Here is a 23,485-nt window from a genome sequence, read left to right on the forward strand (position 1 = left end):
AGTATAGATGAGAGGAAACTAGCTATTTAATTGTTTTTATTTTTAATGAAACTAGTCTTGTGATAGGATAAAAAATGGAGACTATTTACAAAGCACAGAAATTCAGATTAATTTTGTAAATCCAATCCAAACACAGTGCTTCTGATTATTCTTCTTAAGGCATGTTAATCATGTCTGGGTAAGAATCTTTCATTTACTGTACAAATCAGGAAATATTTGGGGTTCTCCTTTTAAAATTGCAGAATTAACCGCAAAATTTAAAGAAATAAGAAACTTGCTGATTTGTTTGACTTGGTCTTTGTTTTTAATTTACTCTGACCCCAAAGTTGTAGGTAGTTTTTACACTACAGGACAGTTCATCTGCTGACCCGACATGTGGTGATAAATACTCTGTTGTTCTGTGTCTCTTTCTGTTAGAATGTGGTGGTGAGCTGACAGGTACTTATGGCTCCATAAGCTCTCCAGGATATCCTGGTAACTATCCTGTAAACAGAAATTGTTTCTGGACCATCTCAACCAATCCTGGCCTCCTCATCACATTTGCTTTTGGCACACTGAGCCTGGAACACCATGACAACTGCGATTATGACTATTTAGAGGTAAAGTGTAATTGTGAATGATGACAACATTTTGTGGTTATGTTATTGCAAAACATTGGGAATACAAACGTATTTCAAAACTGTTTTATGTACAGAAGGAGACTGTTTAAAAATTTAATCCTGGGTTGAAATGCTTTTTTTTAACTTACATATTCCATCCATCCATGCACAATCAGAGACAATTGGGCAGAAAGGGGATGAGACCTGCTTCATTGAAGTTGGTGGAAGTCCTGTGACAAAAAGGATGGGATTCAGGCCAAATACTTGATGGGAAGCTTTCACTTTCGTACAAAGTTCAGTCTCTAAACTCCTTGTCAAATGTCAACCCACAAGAGAATTCATGAGCCTATGGGAAACTGTTCAGGAAAGGGATCTAAGACTAATAGATTCATATCCTGGCTCACACAGCCATCCACCACTTGATGCTTAGGGCTTTTTGTTGAGTGTGACCTAATGCTTACAGAATTCAGCAATACCTTCTCATGGAAATGCGAAGCTAATTTGGAATAGCATGTTGTGTGCAATGCAGAGCATGATTTCAAGAAAGCAGTTCAACAGTAGATCTCCTGATAATTTCTTTCCCTTTCACAAAACCCTTGATGATTCCTGGCAGCAGCATCACAGCTATGCTGGTGGATCTGCTTCTTGGTTCCTCTGTGTTTGGAGGAAACTTCCTATGAGCTTTCCCTCCACCCACCATCCATAACATGTCTGTGGCCTCAGAGATAACTTAAAGAGTGTTGGTACTGTTCACAACTGGCACACACATATGATAATCCTAACTGTTGATCTGTCATTCTGTCTAGATTCGAGATGGACTCCTTCCACAAGACCCTGTCCTTGGTAAATACTGTAGCACTGGATCTCCACCCCCACTCCAAACCACTGGTCCATATGCATTTATTCACTTTCACTCTGATGACTCAGTTACTGATAAAGGATTCCATATTGTGTATACAACATCTCCTGGTAAGTAAAATACTCAGGATCAAAGGTCGGTCTGTGACATTCTAGAGATAGAGATAACACATGAATGGATGTCATTAACATTTGCTCTTTAATAATATAGTAATTCTTTTTGATTTGCAGACATTGTACAGAGGCAACCTCAAAAGGAGTTACTGTACTTATGAATATGTCTTTTTTTTTTTTTTTTTTTTTTTTATAGCAGAACCAAGTTGTGGAGGAAATTTCACAGAGAGTGAAGGGGTAATCACATCTCCTTTCTGGCCTAACCCTTACATCAACAACCGACAATGTGTCTACATTATCCGGCAGCCAGAGGATGAAAAAATATTCCTCAACTTCACCCATATGGAGCTGGAGAGTCATAGTGATTGTTCATCAAATTATATAGAGGTGATTCTCTTAATAGGTTGATATGAAAGTTTGAATGCATATGTGTACAAGAGCACGTATAACTTCTGTCCCAAGGGCCACTGCAGAAATGGGTGTTAATCAAACAACTTAGTAGATGAATTTACTAGGGCCCAAAAGTTACAGGGGCTGAAAGAGCAGGATGGTGCATTTGGATTGAAGCAAAGATAAGAGAATGAGGAAATCTGTCCAACTTAACACTAATTCTCAATAATTTTTACATGATTGGGGGGGGTTTGAACATTTGGTAAATGAATGTCAACTGCAAGAAAAAAAAATAATGCCATAGCTGCTATGCAGCATTTTCTGGAGTCAAAGTGTTAAATGGAAGATTTTGATCTGACACTAAAAGGAAACACTATATAAATATTTATACACACATTCCCAGGGAAGTGGTTGAATTACCATTCCTGGTGGTATTTACAAGATGTGTAGAAGTGGCACTTAGGGCCATGATTTAGTGGTGGGCTTGGCCAAGCTCGGTTTGCAGTTGGACTCAAAGATTTAGAGGTCCTTTCCAACCTTAATGATTCTATATACATATGTAAAGCTGGGAGTTTATTGTTGCCATAACTGAAGTCTTTCAAGTCTAATTCAAGAATTGTTCTTAGTCTAAATCTAACTTGCAAAGACAACAAAATGGTATAGTTGGAATGTTTTTATATGGAAAATGTAATAATAATAATGCAATACTAATGTCAGTACTTAGTGCGTTCCAATTGAGGTGAATTTACTCCTAGCTCTCTCTTCATTGGTTTTCAATGTTGTGTTACATACAAATGTGCAGAGAAATACAGGCTGGGTACAACAGCAGAGGCCTTGGGACAGGGCCTTATCCCACGTGGGATGGCTGCTGGGTACTGCTGCCTGGATAAAACTGTGCCTGGGCTGTGCAGAGCTAAACAGAAGGAAAACAAGCTGGGCACAGTCTGTGGTTGATTTGCAAAGAAAACAAAATGGTACAGTTGGAATGTTTCTATATGGAAAATGTAATAATAATGCAATACTAGTGTCAGTACTTAGTGTGATCCACTTGAGGTGACTTTTACTTCTAGCTCTCTCTTCATTGGTTTGCAGTGTTGTGTTACATATAAATTTACAGCTGTAGGTGCAGGGAGCCATCCCTGTGGCCCCAGAGCTGGGTCCAGCACTGCCAGCCATGCAGCTCAGGGGCAGCACAGGTTGGGTTTTGTATTTAATCTCTTCTTTACCAGTGAGGAACAGGCCCCTGTGAGCTCTGTGCTGTTGGTCTATTTTTAAAAGATGTTATTGTGTTGTCATCGTTCCCTTTTCTCCTCCTGTAATTCAAAGACCTAGGTTGGAATGAAGTGTAATTAGTTTCTGAAATGAGAGGGGAAGTGTGTTTAATGAAAACAGACAGCTTTTGTTTGTTTGGCCTGCTACTCCTCATGCCTAATTGCTGGCAAAACAGCAGCTAAATTCACAAGAACCACAGAAACAAAACCATTTCTGTTGAACACCATTGGTTTGTATCAGTTCAGCAAGGCATTTACCTCACTGTGTGCTGATCAGTCACAAGCCCTTCAGTTTCCATGTTTCAACCTCCTCTTCTTCCTGCCCCCTCACTTTGTGGCTCAGCCCAGAGCAGAGAAATCAGACTGACATTTTCTGGCTGGGACAGTCAGTAAAACCAAAGTACTGTGTGTGCTCTGATATTAAGACCTGATTTTTTCACATGTGCTTTTGTAAAATACTCCCCCACTGGCTCATCTAGGGAGATAACTTTTGGGTCTTTAAGTTACTTTAAAAGTTACTCTCCAACAACTTTTTTGTCACTTTGGAAAGGTGCAGATTATTCCATTCCCTGGTTAAATCAGGAAATCTGTAGACTTTGCACAGGGACCAGACACAGCTCACAGCACTTGCTCAGGGAGGGATGTTTAGTTTCTTGCTAAGGAGGGCATCTGCCATAAGAAAACAGAGACAATAAAATTTATTTGAGAAAGGCTGTGACATGGTGATGAGAGGTAAGATGCTACCCCAGGCAGCCCCTTTTACATGCTGTCCTTCTAACTAGCAAGAGGGGACATTACTCACATACATGCTTTAGAGAACCTTTTATTTTTATCACTACTCACTGGACTGTATAAACAAAAAGTGTAAGGAGAATCAGCTCAAGAAAAACATGTGACCTCCTGTGAATTACCACTCTGGAAGTTTTCACTGCTTTCCAAAGATTTACTAAATATTTTGGCGCAGATTCTGATGTCAGCTGCTCTGCCATAAATCCAGAATAATTCTGTCACCTTAAACTCAAATTCCAGGGAAATTGGAAATATCTGTAAGTCAGAAAGCCATCTCGCCAGCTTGAGGCTGCAAAGCTGGACAAGCAGGTCAGCCACTGCCTGTTCACCAGGGCACTCATGAGAGTTCCTTACCTTCTCTCCCAGACCATGGATGAATACAGCTGAGGAAGAAAAAATTGTTGTTGAGAGGGGACCTGAAACCAGGATGTCCCTGGTTTGCCAGTGAACTCACTGGAATGATTTTTTGGCTTTGACATCATGTAGATGTGTTTAAATGCAGTTCCATCTACATGAACTACCAGCACTTTTACAGCAGAAAAAAGGCATTTTGTTTCTGGGAGAATCTTTGGGACAAAAATTGCATTTGTTTGCTTGGGCAAAGAGCAAAGGACCCATCTTTTGGACCTCAGGTTGTTGTTGCCCACTTGAAATGAGTTGGGCACCTCAGAGATATACCAGGACTCTGCCTGGATCCCTGGATGTAGCTATTCTTACTCATGGAATATGGATTCAGGGTATGAAGTCTTGAGGTACAAAGAAGTCTTTCCCATCAACTCCCCTTGATAATCAGGATATATAATCAACTGCAGGGAAAATATATAAGATACATTTCTCATTTGATTAGCAAATTGATTGAGGTCAGTAGAAAGGCAGTGGAAGGTAAAAGCTGGATTCTCTGATGTAGCCTCATTGCCATTATCACACACTGAACCCTTCAGCTAAAAGAGTGACAAGATGTCAGGGACTTGGAGTTTGCATCTTCTGTTAGTGAGCTGTCTGCCTGCATCAATGTATGGATGCAGATGCTTGTTCTGGAGAAGTGCCATACAAAAATCACTGGAAACTTCATGGCCTGAGCAAGAAAATAAAAAATACCATTTTCATTCCCCAGAGGATTTTAATGCTGGCAAAAATTTCACAGTTATCACTGGTGAGCACCCTACCTGTCTTTTTCATCCTAAAGGTGTCACTTTCGGAACCGTAGGTCCAAATAGTGCTAAAACTGTGGTTCATAGAGAAGATAATTTAATCCTAATGTCCTGTGACAGCAGCATGTGTTTGTGTCTTCTGTGCTGATCATCTGATTGTTCTTTGAGCTCTCATAAGTCCTGTGCTTGTGCCAGTTACAGTGATGGCTCTGTGCCCCTCTCATAAATACATAAAACAGCTACTCCTTTTGCTATGTAGCAGCTCTTGGGAGATGATAGTTTTATCTGGATATCAGATCCCAGTGATTTTATGATCTAACACTTTCCTCTTTTTGATGACTAGGTTCGAGATGGTGACAGTGAGACGTCTCCTCTCATTAGAAAAATCTGTCATAATACACTCATGTCTGCAATCACTTCTACCAGCAATGCTCTCTGGATCAAATTCAAGTCTGATGCTTCTGTGCAGAGATCTAGCTTCAGGGCTATTTATCAAGTTGGTAAGTGGAACTGGTCATTTGCACTGTGAACTTCCTGTATTTGGACACTTTCAGTCATTTCTATGATATAGTATTCATATAATAGTTTAAACACAAACTTCAAAAGAAAGGAAAGAACAGAACAGAGTCAATTTATTAATTTAAAAAGATGTCTGCAGCAGGTTTGCTGTAGGCACTGCTAGCATGCTTTGAAACAGACCTTTTGTTACTTCTGACTTTGAGATTAACTCAGATGGTTAGAGCCTGGTGCTAAAACAGCAAGGTTGTGGGTTTGATCCTCATGTAGGCCATTCATTTAAGAGCTGGACTCGATAATCCTTGTGGGTCCCTTACAACACAGAATATCCTGTGATATGATATTAACGATTCTGCAATATGGGACTAATGATTTATCACTTGATGTTGAAATATCAGAGATGTTATAACTTCAATTCCGCCTAAATATCTTTATCATTTTGCTTGTCTTTAATTTCTTAACCACCAACGAGCCTATCTGTCTGTGAAACAAATTAGTCAAATCCATTAGTTTTCATGGGCACAATTTGGTCTTCTGTACAAGCATGTTTATGCTATACCTATAGCATTTTTTTTCTTTTAAATATGCTTACTTTAAATTTTTTCTTTTAAATATGTTGTGTGATCTGTAGTAGCTGCTGTAATAAGATAATTTAGAGCTGGTTTCCTTCTAATTTCATAGTGTTACTTGATACATATCATACATCATCATTATGATACATTCCTTGAAATCATTCATCACAAGTACTGATTCTTGGTGTCTCTTGGCAGCCTGTGGAGGCTCCTTGTCTGGAACAGGCACAATCCATTCACCTTATTACCCCAGGATGTCCCCTCACCCAAAGACCTGTGAGTGGATCATCTCCCAGCCAGCTCCCAAAGCAGTGATTCTTAACTTCACTGACTTTGACATTCGAGATACAACCACTTGTGATTCGGACTACATCGAGGTAAGGAGCCACACACATGCACTATGGATGTAGATATGTACCTGCAAGTGCCTTCTGATCCTCATCTCCACCTAAGTGGAAGTTCTTGACAGGTGAGCACTCCTTCCAGCAGTCACAAAAGCTTTTCCAGGTTCATAATAGGATCCCAAAGCTTTTCTTGGCTCTCCAAAGATGTTATGACTGTTTTGATAATCAAAGACAAGTATCAGGTTTCTTTAAACAGATAGGCATGGTTTGGAAGTTTTTGTGCCATTTACTGCTGAGGGTGTAAGATCTCATCTTTTCTCTGCTTCTCTGATAGGCATAAGGTTTTATTCTCTGTGCCTGTAGTGGAAACCACATGAAGAAAGGGTAGGGTTGACTTCCTAAGGATCTCTTTTTTATAGTTCTTATGAATTACTTTATGGTTAATACTTGAATGTAATAAAAAAATTCTATAGCATATTTTGAATGCACCATTCTTCAGGTCAGAGATGGCAACAACGCAGACTCTCCTGTTTTGGAGAAATACTGTGGTACAGCTGTACCCTCTAGAGTGCAATCCACACGGAACAACCTCTACATCAAATTCAGAGCTTCCTCACTTACCAACCTTGGCTTCAGAGCTCAGTACTGGCCATTAGATACAGGTAAGGATTGTTTTACTGTTTCCGTGTAGACTGTTGGGACTTTCCAAATTTTCCTACAAACTGAAAACAACTATATAAATAAACTATAAATATAGGAAAACAACTGTCAATCAAATTTTAGGATGGTGTAACAGGAGATAAGTTCTGAATCAGTTACCATGTAGTATGCATCAAGAAAGAAAGACTATGAAATTTCAGAAAGAAAAGTAACCAATTTTATAAGTGTCTAACTTTTTTTTATAAACATATCATTTAACCTGATTCCATTTAACCATATCATTTAAATCTCTGCAGTATGTGGAGAGACTCTCACTGGATCTTCAGGAACCATTGCAAGTCCTGGTTATCCAGATGTGTACCCACATGGGATCAACTGTACCTGGACTATCAACGTTCAGCCCGACTACTTTATCCGCCTGACATTCACTTCATTTAACTTGGCATTTGATTACAGCTGCAGAGAGGATTATCTTGAAATATATGACAACAGCACTCTGCAAAAATTGGGAAGGTAAATATGTCCATTAGCCTACAGACCTGTGTTACTGTGGAGGGAACACTGCTCTGTAGGTGTTGACATTCAATTTGCTTCCTTAAATTTTGTGTATAGATTATTTTCTTTTCATCACAGAAACAATAGCAGCAATTTCTCTGCTAGGATAGGAAAGGCAGCTTGCCACTTGACCATGCAATGAGAAGTACATTTAATAAATAATATATTGAGAGAAACTAAGTTGTGTCTAAAGGATAGCTCTTTTAAGGACAGGTTTCAATAGCTAGCTTTGTCTGCTCCATTGACATTTTGATATATGGAAAATAAATTGAAAGCATTTATATATCTTTGCCCAGAAAAGACAGGATTTAAGACTTGCAGAAGTGAAAGACAGATTACTTAAAAGGCAGTACATTTGAATATCTGCAAAAACTAGACCACAACCTGCATTTTATGTGATTTAGTTTTCATTTTTTTCTGATACATGATTTTATCTTAGGGAAGAATATTTTCTTTTATTTCACTTCTCCAATTGGTGTATACACAAGGTTTTCTTGTTGCCCTAGAATTCAAGAACATTTTAATTACTTGGGAACAGTATCCAGTTGCCACTATAGACTGTAAAACAGTTGGCTGAGATGGCAGTATTTGGAAAATAAGGAGCAAATGACTCTCATAATGAAGAACATTTTGCAATCTTAGTGTTTGGCCAGCCACACTGACTCCTACAAAAGAACAGAGTATTTTGTAGGTACAGAAGAGTATAAATTCAATAAGAATTTGACCATTTTTATAAGTCAGAGTTTCTTCTCTGATTTTGCCACACTTCAGATTTGTACCTTTTAACATGTAGTGTGCTATTTAGTCCCATGATACAGGGTATATGCCTGGGATCTGTATCATCCAAAGGAGAGAATTGTGTGTGTGTAACTATTCAAACTTCACAGGAAAGCTGAATTCTCTTCCAGTGATGCAGAGGCTTTACAAAGTACTGCCATTCAGTTTGGGCTATCTTTTTGCTGCAGATACTGTGGAAGATCAATTCCACCATCTCTCACTAGTGGTGGCAATATGATGACGTTGTCCTTCGTGACAGATCACAGCATTGCATCTGAAGGCTTCTCAGCTAATTATATCTCCCTGGATGCATCCAAAGGTAATATGTCAGTCTGTTCATTATGCAAATTAAATGTTTTCAGCTGTCACTATAAATAACCACTACAAGAAACAGAAACATTATTTTCTGTGTTGCCGGAAGACTTCCTGGTGCCTCTTCTACTCCTTCTTATTCATTCTGCTTTATTCAGAAGCTTTTTTTACTCCCTAGGAAAGCAGAAAGCAATTTCTGTTAGCAGCATTGTTGCTTTCTTTAAAAAGTCAGTGAGAGTTGACACAGCAGAACTACATGAATTATTTAGAAAAAGTACTTTCTGAATTTTCTTTGTGCATTCTGAACTGAGTATGTGTGATCTAGGAAACTTAGTCATGGACAACTGACTTGAATGGGAGACTCTTGGGTGCTATAAAAAATTAATTTAATCTCTGTAAGGTTCAATATTGATGGTGGGTAGAGAAAGGTCAATTAGAATGAAATTTGATAAAGCACCAAAATAATCTGAAAGCACTAGAGATTTTTCTTCATTACAACAGAGTGCAACATTTCTGTCTCCACCAGAGTTCAAGGCTCCTGTCATGCATTAAATCCCTTCTTTAAGTATTTTCTAAAGGGCCAAGACTTACTTCAGTGAGGTAAAGGAAGAATAGCTGCTCATTCTCTCAGTTCTCTTCTCTTTTGGACATTAGGAGGCATTTTTTCACAGAAAGGGTGGTCAGGCATTGGAAATGACTGGCCAGGGAGGTGTGGAGTCACCACCCCTGGATGTGTTCAAGAAATGACTGCACAAGGCACTCAGTGCTATGGAAGGTAGAGGGACAGGGTCTGGCTGGCAGAACTAAGCCACAGAAGAGGCAGAGTGGCACAAGGAAAAAAAAGTAAAAATGAGAATGTATTTGTAGCTGGGATGTTTGTTATCCATCGCTAATCAGTTTATATGTGGTTTCTGTGTGTGAGTGCAGACTACAAGGGATTTGTTAGATGAACACCAGAAATTCACAGTACTCATCTATGCAGCCATAAACTACTGTTCATTGTTTGCTCTTAGTTTCTTTATTTTTCCTAATTCCTGACTTTATTCAACCTGTTTAAAGGCAGCAAATTTTCCAATTCCTAACAGCTGTCTTGGTGACATCTTGGGAAAATTGGCTATTTTGGCTCTCAACATGTGTTTAGGCAAGACCAGTACAGATTTTGCTGCTGTGGTTCTATTCACTACAAGATAATTTACAAATCCAAAGAAACCATTTTCTCAGCTGCTTTCATTTGTATTTGAGTTATCTGGCATTGAAACCAAAAGCCAGTACAAACAATTAAGATTTAATGAGAACTATTGCAAGGAGGACATTTCTATTTCTTAGAAAGTAATAGGCAATAAAGCAAGTTCTACTTTTAAAAATCTTTCCAGGAAAACTCTGTAGTTTGAAATCTGAATTCTTACTAGTAAGAAATTGGGAAATTCTCATCCTTATAAAGTCAATTTTTACCTTTTGTTTGCAACTGTAAACTAAACCTTCTATAAATACCATTGTTGCTTTTTAATCTGGTATATTTTCCTTTTTAACTCACCTCAGATTACTCTTTCATGGGTGGATTGATTCCTTCCTAAATATCCTAAATATTCTTATAGCAACTTTTCTCAGAGTCCATCAAGTATTCTTTATTTAACATCAATCTGTATTTCTGTCTCTGTTGTAACCCTGTCTGTGTCTGCCATTTCAATGCTGTCCAGTTTCACAGTTCTGGCTCCTCTCTCCTGTATTCCCCTCCTTTACCACCACTGTGTGATTGGCTTTTCTCACCTTTCAACCAAAGCACTGCAACATGTGTCATGTGGAGTTCCAACTGCATCAATGCTGTCCCTGGAATGTTTTCAAACAATGCCTTAAAAATGCACATCTGCTGTCTCTTCAATGCTTTTAATAACTATATAATATGTTTTTGTGAAATTAGTGTTATGTAATATCTTAATCCAAATTCTGTATTACATCTAGGATTTTCTTTTCCCATGAACACAAATGAACACAAATATCTTTGCTACTCTCCAGACAATCTGCACCAACTCTCAATTTATTCTCACTCTTGGAACGATCACTAGAATAAATGCTTTTTAATTTCAACCACTACAGCTTGTATAAATATGGCAAAGTGGGAGATTGCTGCTGAAACTGAGAGTAAATAAACTTACAGAGAGGCTGAAACTATGATTTGTTTTTTTTTACAGAGATTTCTTTTCTTTGGGCCAGTACAAGTATAGCAGTACCATAAAGTTTTCTTAAATACCAGAGAGCTAAAATTCATTTTTATTAAGAATAAAGTGTTCTGAAATTTCTGTGGCCTGAGAGAAGGCAAACACATGTGTGTATGTGGATTTTGCTGTGAGAAGCAACTTCTCACTTCCCTGCAAACACATCAAGTTTAGTTTCCTCACTGTGAGATGTTTAGGCCTGATCTTCATCTCATGTATATCCAGTTACACTAAGGTAGCAAATTGCTAAGCATAATAATGTCTGAGAGATACTAAAACTATGATTTTTTTTCCTTTACATCTGCTGCTAATTTAGATTTTTTTCTGCTAAAGAAAATATGGTTCTAATAATGTTTCTTGTGCAATAAGAATTCTTCATATTTTTCAGTTGTGTTTTCTTAGCCAGCTAGAGCATAGCCAGTATCAGAACTTGTCAAAGATGTTCTGTTTCATATTACACATTTCAATAGTCTTTTGCCTGGAGTTATTTCAGAGAGAATGAGCTATTGAAAACATGGACAAGATTGTCCCTCCTCCCCCTGCCAAATAAATTTGAGTTAAGAAAAGAAGGATATGTAGGAGTGATTTTTTTTTTTAATGCAAAATTAAATTAATTTTCTTCTCCATGCATCTTGGTAAATGATATTTTTGTTAGCATGGCTTATCTGTGATATATTAAATACTTGAAAAGTAGCCTGAATAAAAGAATAAAAGGCAAAGCTATATTTCCTGTCAAAAAAAAAAAAAAAAAAAAATTGAATGCCACAAGATGCAGCCATGGCCATGGCCCATAAAGTGCAAACAATTGTTTTAGCAGTGTGCCAGCCAGTAGCTGTGAATAGCTCATGTAGCTGCAATACAGATGGAAATCCTTCAGTCAGAGAAGCCCTCATGATACTCATTTAAAATGGGTATCACCCACTTCAACCAGAGGTACTCTTAGTTCTTTGCCATCCTTCTGTCATTTAAAAGGGAAAGTCACATGGAATGGAAGGTAATATTTTGATTTGTTTCAAAGAGTGCAGGTCTCAACTACCAAATAGATGAATGTCACAAAAGCCATGTAAGTGTTATGATAGATTTTAGGGGTTTCTTCTGCCAGTTTTGGCTGACCACATCACAAATAACCCATGTAAAAATATAAAAAAATCTTTGAAAGACTTCAGTCCTTCCTGGAACTTTTGTGCAGGGTCTTGATAGATGCAGGCCACAATTTTCCCAGAGGATGAGTAGTGAGGTCAGTGCTATTATTTTTTCCCCCCCTCAAACATCTTCACAAATACATGGAAATTCATCTGTTTTACTTTGAATTGGGGTTTTGGCAGTGTGGTTGGTTGGTTTGTTAGTTGGTTTTCTGTTTGTTTGGGGTTTTTAAAATTTGTTTATTTCTTTAGAGATGCTTCATTTCAGCCTTTCTGCTGGGAAAAGTTAACCATAACAAGGTTTTTAGCAGATTGCCTTCCTGATATACTTGTTATTCCTGGTCTCTCTCTGGCTTTGGTGAAAGATAATTTTCCTCATTATCATCCTGAATTGGGAATAGTATTTATCAGGATATGTAATCTGGTTTTAAATTGCTTCATTGTGGATTATATGTTACTTACAATGACTGTTTGGAGAAGTCAGCATTTGAGAGGGATAAGGAAAGAGAAAAACATCTGTGCATCCATGCACTTAAAAGTGTTCCTGAAAGTGTAGTATGGATTTGTGTGTCTTCTCCCTTGATAGCTGAGTACAAGTTGAGGTCTTCATTCCCCTCTTCCTGACTGAACCCAGTAATTGTTAGGAGTATGATGCCTGGCTCTGGTCTTCTGCTGAATGAGCAATGATGAGAATGGAAAGCAATGTCTGACAAATAGGTGTGTGCAGAGAATGGCTGAATGAGGTTGAGCTAAGCCAGAAAATAAAGCTGATGTCCTATATGTGTCTTGGGCATCTGCTCAGATCACCCCAAGTCTCAGGAAAAAGGCTCAGCTGGCTGGCTGGCCCCTGACAACTTTTTTAGGCTGCTGCAACTTGGCAGTGTTTGATCAGGGTGTTAGTCTGCCTGTAAAAGCCAAAATATGTCACACAGCTCCACAGTGTTTAGGCGTCAAGCAGCAGAAGGCAGAGGTTCTATTTGAACCATCATACCCAGTATTCTGAGGGAGTTTGGGTCTAACATGTTACAAAAAACTTTTGTGTGCCTCCTAGGTAAAAATCCACTCCTCCCTTCCCTGCACCTGCCAGCAGCAGGGACAGAAGGCCCTGAAATGCAGATGTGCTTTCACATTGCCTGTGGAGAGGCATGTGCTTCTTGTGATAGTTTCTTCTTTTTTCTCCTGATCATGCATGGCACTACGTAAAGAGTGAATATTTAGGGATCTCAGTTTTCCTTTGGTACAGTGAGATTGGAAGAAAAATCCCATGTTACTTACTGCACTATTGCTTGAGTTTTGAATAATTAGGATTGTGGCAACTGCTTAGTATCTCTTTAGGGGAAAAAACCTGGATACAATTTTCTACATTATGCATGATTGCACAAATGAGCAGTACAAAAGCAGGCATTTTTCTGTGCTGTTGGCTATTACAGTGGAGTACTGCCATTTATGGCATTTTTTCCAGAAAAGCTAACATATTCAGTACTAAAATCAGAAGGCAGATTGAATAGCTTTCAAAACCTCATACCCTGGGCAAAGCAAGATGTGTGATTGTCCTCAGCAATTGCCTCCTGTTTTTCATGAGCTGTAATAAGTGTCTTCCACTGAACTGAATTCATGGTTTTTTCCAGACATATAATAATCACATATGCTATTAGACTACATTCTGAGCTTTGGCAAAGGAGTCAAAATACTTTTCCAGCTAACTTTGCTGAGTTTTCACAGAAGGATCTGTTATTGCCCAAGCACACCCCCAAATGTTAGTGAGGTGAGTGCTAAAGGGGAATTCCAGCTCTCCTGCTGAAAGTAGAATGCCATGAATTAATCCAGGTACCAGAAAAGAGCTGGCTGTCAGAAAACATGGGTTCATCTTTGCTTTTCTAAATCCTCATAGCAGCCAGCATATCCCAGCTATACTTGGATTTATTTCACTGTAGCCAGAAGTCTAACATTTATAAGGCAGTCACTGTTCCATCTTCTGTATTTATTACCCCTTAGCTCATAAAGAAGATTGTTAGGTATACAAAGCAGTACAGAGCATCCAGTTTAGAACAGCACACTTGGGATATAAGTTTCTGTCTGGGTTCCTCCCAGGAATCAAAACTTTGGTGAGGGAGGGAACCTGGAAAATTCTGTGGAAATTATTAAAAGGGCTGATTAAAAAAAATTGGCTTCTGTAGTGCTAATTTTACGGTAAGGGTTCTTATCTAGTACGCCAGTTTTAATATTCTACATGTTGAAAGCTGGTAGTCTCAGTCTCTGAGAGGGTTAGTAATGGCAGTATTGCAAGAGCTCTAATCATCAAGTATACACAAGTCAGACTCCTATCCCTCCAAAAGCAGGAGGAAATAATTAGTTAAAAATAAGTAACCTAATAAATATACACACATTTTCTTTTTAATTTTTTACTGCTTTTTTCTCTAGTGGTCTGTTAGGAAAACTTGGGTCACATTTCTACGTCAGATTTCTAACCCAGCATCCTCAAGAAAATACAAGACTTGAGGATCTGGGGTTTGATGATAAGCCCTACATATGACAAAAGACCACGGGAGCTGGCAGCACAGCCAACAATCAATTAGAAGGATTTACAAAGCAGCACAAAGCTTTTATGGTGACCAGAACTAAGCTGTTTGTTATATGCATACATTAAAACATAGCAGTGATGGAACACATAAATGGCTAAAATTCTAAATAAAGACTTTCATAGATAATGATTTTAGGTAAACTAGTGCATGACACCTTTTTGATTTGTCAATACCAAAGCACAAGCCAATGGCAGAAAATTATTGATCTTTTTCTGTTTCTCTGTTCTCCCCATGATGAATTAGGAACAGGAGTCTGGGAGCTAGCTTTGGGAATACTTATCCCACTGAAAATGTTTACAACAGAGGCCTTCTAGGCAACTCAGAATGCAAAAAAACACCATTAAAAATTCACCATTAAAAGCAAAAGTGTTTTAGTAGTTAGAATGGCTAGAGAACAGACATGGAAATGACCTACCTTAGACATGAAGGGCCTGCAGTGTAGCTCCATCCCTTTCCCCTGAATTGTTATGCAGTTAAGGAGTTAAGCATAGACATTGCTACACTGCAGGTGTGCTAGAAAGCAGACCTCAGAGATCTGTGGCAACCAGCTTAAATGATTATTTTGCTTGCTCTCGCAGTTCTATGAATAATTAGTCTAAACCTGCCTATTTGGTAGGAACTATTTAATTTCTTACATTTGCAACCTGTAGGACCTGAGATGGGGAAATGGAGGACCAGAATGAGTCTCCAGAGTCATCAGATCCAGTCCACAATTTTATGTCACTCCCCCTTTCCTTTTTTTATCCATATACCCTTTTTTTTTTTTTTTTTAGCTAAAAGCTACATGATGTGGACCCCTCCCCTTAAATGAATCAAACTGTACCTTAAGAACCAGTGGAATGTTTTCTCCTTTCTGTATCTGTTACGCTGATTGGATCATTGCTCTAGAAACTCACTTCCTAATAAAAATTTCTCCTAATTTCTATGTATCGGTACTCATGGACATTTTTTAATTTCTGAATTTGTCCAGTCATTGAGAATGTGTTCTATTTTTCCTTTCTTCATGCTTCTTGATGTTTATCTGCACTTGCTAAGCCAAACAAGTTAAGCTCTTCTAGTGTCTCTTGCCCACCAATCTACTAATTTCCTGCTATCTCCACAATCTCTGTCTTACTTGTTCCCATTTGAGTTTCAGAACCTCAGTGCCCATGGTTATCCACATTTTCCCAAGTGACATGGCACCATTGCCTTGTGCAGTGGCATCAGCATTTCCTCTTTTGCCTGAAAACACTTGGCACAGTTCACATTTCTTCTTGCCCTTTTTGCAGCCATAGCACAAACTTTACTCATTGACTGTGATCAACTAATAGACAGCAATTCTTCTTTCCAAAGTGTCATACTATTTTATAGTAACTATTTTTATTCCTAGACTTTGTCTGTGCTTTGAAAAGAGCTTCTTTTTCATTATTGCTTAGATTCTACCTCAGCATTAGTTCACACTATTTTCTTCTTCCCAGCTTAGACATTGCTCAGAACAAAAAAGTAGTTGATTTAAATATAAGACCTTTAGTAAAACTCTTGTATCCTCAAATTCTAGGCATTATACTGCTTTCTAACTTATTGTTATTTATAACCCAGAAAATGGAAAAGAAATTTAGATATACAATCCCCTCTAACAGGTTTGACCATGGGGAATGCTTGAAAACAATGTAACTTCTCCTCAGATCTAGAAATTGTGTTTAGTTTCCATCACCACTGCTTTTCAGAAATTCAGGAATCCTACCTTTCATTTTCAGCAAGACATCCCTTTCAGTTTCCATTCTCTGCTTACTTGGGATTTAGGACAAGGCCATCTAGGCAAGGGGACACTGCTTTATGTTGCCTATTTATTACAGACACAGTGTTCTGGTAAAAACTGAACAAATCAACTGAAATGTAAGAAATCCCCTGAAAAAGCTGGATCCTGGTTTTAGTTTATACTGTTGACATTCAGCAGTGCGATGTGTCCAGGAAGAGTTATAATGCACAGGAACACAGGATGTTTGCTCCTCTGCCTGTTGAAAATAGAAATTTCCTGTTAATTTAGCAGACATATGGCATTAATTCATCTTTGTTTCTTTTCTTTTTAAAGTCTGCTCTCACAACTACACAGCTGACACTGGTGTGCTGACATCTCCCAACTACCCCACCGATTACCCAGTGCGCACGGAGTGCACCTACACCATCGCGGTGGGGCTCAACAGGCGCATCGCGCTCACCTTCACCGACTTCACCCTCGAGGGCAACAGCCGCTGCACCGAGGACTATGTAGAAATCAGGCAAGGCTCATTATTTATCCTGTCCTGAGTACTGGTTTGTGTGTTGTCCAAGCCCACTTGAGTGTGTTCAGAATCTTTATTCTTAACTGTACATCCTGCTGTCAATGTGGGAAAAGGACTTAGCAGAGAGCTTTAAAGGCAACCTTTTCCTGCTCTCATCCTGCTCTGTTGTCAGCTTTCCCACTTGATAAATTCCAGTTCTGAGAGCAAGTGGAGTGTGTGGACTATGTTCTCATGCAGTGCACTTGGGTTGTTTTCCTTAGTGCAGAAACAAGGAGTTTTATTGTGTTTTGTGACACATTTTCCATATTTGAGAAGTTGCGGCAGTTAGGTCAAGTTCCAGGTGACTGGAAAAGGAGAAACCATTGTACCATTTCTTAAAAAGGGTAGGAAAGAGGACCCTGGGTACTATTGACCTGTCTGCCTCACCTCTGTGCCTGGGAATATAATGGAACAGATCCTTCTAGAAGCTCTGCTGAGGCACATGGAAGACAAGGAGGTGCCAGCATGATTTCACCAAGGGTATTCTTGACCAACCCAGTGGCCTTCTGTGATGGAATGACTGCATCAGTGGATGAATGAGCAGCTACAGATGTAATCTCTGCAGATTTCTGTAAAGTTTTTGACAGTCTCCCACAACATTCTTCTCACTAAATTGGAGAGAGATAGATTGGATGGGTGGATGGTTTGGAAGATGAGGAGTTGATTGGATTGTCACATCCAGAGGGTAGTGGTCAATGGCTTGGTGTGCATATGAGATCTCTGACAAGTGATCCCTCAGAGGTCTATTATGGGATCAGAGTTATTAAATATCTTCATTAATGACATAGACAGTGGGGTCAAGTGCACCCTCAGCAAGTTTGCAGGTGACATCAAGCTGAGTGGTGCAACTGACACACCTGAAGGACACAATGCCATCCAGAGGGACCTGGATAAGCTTGACCAGTTGGCCCATGTGACCCTCATGAGCTTCAACAAGGCCAAGTACAAGGTCCTGCTCCTGGCCTGGGAGCAACTCTCAGTATCAGTACAGGCTGGGGAGTGAACAGATCAAGAGCAGCCCAGGGGAGAAGTACTTGGGGTTGCACGTGGATGAAAAATCAGAAAGGATCTGGCAATGTGTCCTTGCAGCCCAGAAAGCCAAGTGTATCCTAGGCTGCATCAGAAGCAGCATGGGCAGCAGGCCAAGGGAGGTGATTCTACCCCTCTGCTCTTGCCTGGTGAGAGAAACCCCACCTGGAATGCTGCATCCAGCTCTGGGGCCACCAGCATAAGGACATGGACCTTGGAGCAAGTTCAGAGGAGGACCATGAGGACAACCAGAGGCTGGAGCACTCTCATATGATGACAAGCTGAGAGAGTTTGGATTATTCAGAAGAAACTTTTTACAATGAGGGTAGTAAGGCACTGGAACAGGTTGCCCACAGAAGTAGCTAATGCTCTATCCTTGGAAATGTTCAAGGTCAGGCTGGACGAGGCTCTGAGCAACCTCATCTATTTGAAGATGTCCCTGTTTCTTTCAGAGCTGGGTGGCATAGATGACCCTTAATGCCCCTTCCAACCCAAACTATTCTATATCCTATATTCTGTTTTATGTTTATAGTCTTTAGATAGTAGCTACTCTAGGAGGTAACAAGAAGAGCATATAAATAATCTGCTATATTTTTCTATACTGGCATCACCATTAAACTTAGGATACTAACCTAGTGATTTCTAGGAAATTTTGCAGGACAGGGACAAGTAGAAGAAAGGAATATTTGCAGGAAGGTTACCTGCTCACAATTCAGCAGCACCAAGTGCATAGCCTTTCTGCTTTGTGGCTGCAGATGGATTTGCAATTTGCAGTGTTGGTGCACCCATTCCTGTCCTCGTGAGCCAGCTCTCTGGTGAACCATATCTGAGGAATGCAGTGTGTTTTTTCAGTCTGAGCATGCTAAGAGTTTCCATTACCTCACTGAACACCATGATAAAGCCCATCCTGAACGTTATACCAGATATTCTGTACGGGTTGTTCCTTGGTAAATAGTATCCTCTTTTGAAAACCAAACAAAAATCTACTTGCTGAGTTAAAGTATTGAGATTCTGAATTCCACCTGAATTAGCTGGGTTTTTTCAGCTGTGCATACCAACCAGAGAAAGTTATGAAAACCTGAAAAGCTTTCTCAATATTTTCTAAGCAAAGCATTTCACTTTTTTTCTTTTTAGAAAAACAATCTGAGATTAAATGCAATCTAACTTTATTTTAACAATTACACTTTAATTTGATGACCCAAAAGTGATTTTTTTTTCACTTTTTCACCTTAGGAACTGAAAACATTTATTTATAGCATAAATCCAACTTATTTTTCACTGTGAAGAGTTCAGCAGCGTTAAACAAGTTCTAAGATATGGGCAGAACATTCTAAGTGCAACTCAGCACACTGCCACTACCGTAACTGGATTTTTAGAATGCCTCTTCAAACCTGATGCTGTTAAATGTGGTAGCTGCACAAGTCTTAGGTGAAGTGCCACTCTCATTTCTTGTCCTGAGGTGTCCTCTGATAAACTGCATTCAGTCAACTAAGAAAATTGTTCATCTGACCACAGCTGCAGAGGCCAAGATGCAAGTGGGGTGCAAGTGTAATGAGATGCAACTGTTCTGGCACATTTCTCCAACTGCCAGTAACATGAGACAGCAGCAAGCAGTTTAAGCTAGGACTATGACAAGAAAACAGAGTGGCGAAAAGTAGAAATTTTTCTCAAAAGCAGCTGTAAACCTGTGAATATGCAATTGAATGTCTTACTGTCTGCTTAAAAAGCATCATAGGAAGATCACACCATATATAGGTATAAATTATCTGTCATTGTCCTACTGACCTGTAGGTTGATTGTAGTATGAAAGTGCTTAAAGAAAAGGCCAGGAAACAATTGATAAGCAGGTTGTCACCCTGTTTTTTTATTCCCATAAGGCATGTGCAGGAGGCAAACCAGAACATTAGCTGTGAATCCTGATTACAGTATGAATAAAATGTTACTGGAAATATTACTTAATTTAAATACAGGAAAATAAGTGGTTTTAGAACCAGTTCTGAAGACTAAGAAAATATTTCAGAACATGCATCACATCATGAAATTAACTCAGAAATTAATTCCCGTTTGTATGGAGGCAAATAAACATGTTTTTTAAAATAAGTCAGCTCATCTAGGTTTGCATCAGGCTAAAGAGTGAGGAGTGAGAAAATTACTACTTCAAATTTAAAGATTACCTTTGGTTGCCCCAATGATTGTCAGCCTGTAGAATACAGAGAATATAGTCTACCTGAGACACTGCTCAGGCTTGCCATTGTGTTGACACACTCAGGCTGCTGAGATGAGAGAGTGACGTGCCCAGCAAGGAGGTGGTTCTGGTAGGGCTTATTACTGCAAGCAGCAAGACTCAGTATTTGGTAGCAGTATTTCTGTTGAAGATGAAGAGCCAGGATTAGTCTTTCCCAGGCCTGAAAGAATCACAAGATTTTTGATTTGCTGACATTTCTCATGGTATCTCTTTGACCAAAGGTTTTTCTTCTTTACCATTCTAGAGATGGAGGCTATGAAACTTCTCCTCTTCTTGGAAAATTCTGTGGTACTGACCTGCCTCCTGTTATAATCTCTCATGGTAACAAGCTGTGGATAAAGTTTGTAAGCGACATATTTGGCACAAGAAGGGGATTTTCAGCAGAGTGGGACGGTACCTCAGCAGGTAAAATGACAGCATCAAGTATAGAATTATTTTACACATCTTATTTTTGATCTTTTCTTTGTAATTAATTTCTCACCTTTTCCCCTTCAATTTTTCCGCTTCCAATATTCTAAAGTCTGTCTGCTAATTATATAGTGACATATATGCATGTTGTTAAGAACAAAGATATTTCTTGATCCTTGGGCTTTCTTTTTTACCACAGAAAAGAGCATACTATTTCCTAGATATAAAGTAGCTTCAATTTTCTCTTATGTTTAGGAAAGCAGTAATTAAGAATATAATGAAGAGGTTTCTAGTTTCTAATACTTCTCTATCAGAAGCACTCTTCAAGTTAGATAGTCAATACTTCTATTAGCTATGGGCTGTCTTCTGCTTACAACATTGATGGCTGGATGCAGATTTTTGAGGCATTACTGAAGAGGTTCAGGGCATGTGAAGGAGGTCACAAGTGAGAATCACACACTCCAGGTTTAATTTTCTAGTTGTTAAATGTTGCTTTGCTTTCTCTGCTATTTTCAGGTTGTGGTGGGACTTTCACAGCATCTTCTGGCATCCTCATGTCTCCCAACTACCCTATGCCATATTACCACAATTCAGAGTGCTACTGGCTGCTCAAAGGAAGCCAAGGAAGCCCGTTTGAAATCCAGTTTGAGCAGTTCCACCTGGAGCATCACCAGAAGTGCAAATTTGATTACCTTGCGGTAGGTGCCCTGGGACACTCTGCCCCACAGGAGGCAGATGAGGGTGCTGAGTATAAAGGCAGGAAAAACACAGGGCCCTGGCTTTCAAATGGTCCCAAGTGACCAGACTCAGAATAGGAAAGCTCCACGTTGATGTGCTCCCTTCATCTCACGGAGCCATGAGAGGCAAGGCAGCAGTGCCTGTGTAGCTGCTGGTAAGAAAAGCATTTATGTCTAGATAGAAAGAATTTGATAGATAGAAATAAGAATCTGTCTGTATCTTTTAAATTTTCTGTGTTTTGAACCAAGGCCTTAGCATGATTTCTTAGGAAATTATGGGGAACAAAGCACAGTGCTGTCGATAACCATATTGTTAATACCAAATTTAATATCTGAATTGTTCCATAAACTATTTGAATATTTCAAATGAAATTGAAATGGAGTGCTGTGTTCCCCTCTTGGTGACTAAGCCCCTAAAAACTCACTAGTATTCAGTTACTGGCTTCCTGTTTTTGCTTGTTTCTGAAATGCCTGCCAGGCTTCCTCCAAGCATAAATGGAATTTAACCTCTTGTATACCCAGTAACATGTCCCTAAGCAGACGTTTGTCAGGGGCAAATTAATCAGACTTGTAATGTCATCAGCTTTATTATCTTTTCATTTATCTTTTTTGTTTTTGGTTTGATTTTTTTTAGCTATATGATGGCAACAGCAGCAGTGCTAAACCACTAGGTAAATTTTGTGGGGATCAGATACCACAAACCATCCATTCCAGTGGAGACAACGTGTACATAAAACTAAGGACAGACAGCACTCTGCAAGGTGGAGGTTTCTTAGCCAAATACAAACAGGGTAAGTGAAGGAAGAGGAGATGTTTCTACAGCTCATGTTGTCTGTGAAGCTGCTTGCAGCCCATGATCTTACATATTTATCAGCACAGTAAAATCTATAGAGCATACCAACAACCCAGATTTTCTGTTCTGGTACAGTTACAGAACATAAAGACCTAAAAATTATCTGCCCATCTACCTGTGAAGATTATCTCCTCCTCAGGAGAAAGCTAGTAAGGTGGCTTTATTTGTGTTACCTGCACCAGTGGCATATGCCACTCCAGATTTAATCAGAATAACAAATGCTGGAAGTCCATAATAGGGTAGATTTGTCAGTTCTTGCTCTTCTGCTCCTTCAGGCTCCTGAATTCTTAAAAGAGAAGGCAGATACAGCAAGATTATCTGATCTTAGAGCTGCTTTCGAGGAAGGATGACAAAGGATAATTGAGTTTCTGTGAGTCAGACTGCCTCATTGTGGGTGCTTGGCATAATTTGGCCTATCAGGAACATTTTAAAAAGCTTAATTTTTAATATCTTTTGGTAAGAGTAATGCTTTTCTTGCAAAAGCATGTTTTTGTAAAATAGTACTATCCCAGAAATATCAGAATAATAGCATTTGGAGAAAAATACAAGAAGACATATGACAAAGTTATTTTATTCCCAGTCATAATCTGAATCCTGGTGTTTACTTTTCTCTTTATACACTTTATATTTTTTAACAGTTAAATGCGCGTTGGAAATGATGCCATTTCATAACATACAAAGTGATTTGCAAGCATCTTTGTGTCCTCTAAATATGACATGCCCAAGTGGCAAGGATTGTTGCAGGTTTATAGATGTGAAGTTGTCCTGGGGTTGGACAATAAACCAGAGCTATTCATCCACACATGACACATGCAGTAATTAGGAGAGGGAGGAAGCCTTGGCTCCCTCATTCCTTACAGATCTCACTACCATGTACTTTTCAGACTGCAATGTCAAGAGGATATATTAGCAAAGGTTCCCCCTGCCTTTCATTAATTAAACAGAAAGAGCACTTTCAAAGCACTCAGATGTAGAACCTGAGCTATCAGATAATGTGATTTACATTCATATTTAATTCCTGAAGATGCATCAGAGAAAGCTTTTAATGGCTTGCCCAAAAGCTAAAAT

At 39.1% G+C, this 23,485-nt stretch overlaps 1 protein-coding gene across 1 annotated transcript in view; it reads left to right on the forward strand.

Moving 5' to 3' along the window:
* Positions 1 to 23,485, forward strand: part of CUBN (cubilin) — a 143,365-nt gene that overhangs the window by 18,553 nt on the left and 101,327 nt on the right. Inside the window, 12 exon segments of the mRNA XM_058035258.1 lie at positions 418 to 599; positions 1,406 to 1,568; positions 1,768 to 1,958; positions 5,516 to 5,672; positions 6,459 to 6,637; positions 7,104 to 7,266; positions 7,561 to 7,777; positions 8,785 to 8,915; positions 16,917 to 17,103; positions 20,664 to 20,824; positions 21,344 to 21,525; positions 22,199 to 22,355. Coding sequence (XP_057891241.1) covers positions 418 to 599; positions 1,406 to 1,568; positions 1,768 to 1,958; positions 5,516 to 5,672; positions 6,459 to 6,637; positions 7,104 to 7,266; positions 7,561 to 7,777; positions 8,785 to 8,915; positions 16,917 to 17,103; positions 20,664 to 20,824; positions 21,344 to 21,525; positions 22,199 to 22,355 — 2,070 coding nt within the window.

Source organism: Melospiza georgiana, chromosome 1 (genome assembly GCF_028018845.1).
Source record: "Melospiza georgiana isolate bMelGeo1 chromosome 1, bMelGeo1.pri, whole genome shotgun sequence".
In the NCBI taxonomy this organism is placed as follows: Eukaryota; Metazoa; Chordata; class Aves; order Passeriformes; family Passerellidae; genus Melospiza; species Melospiza georgiana.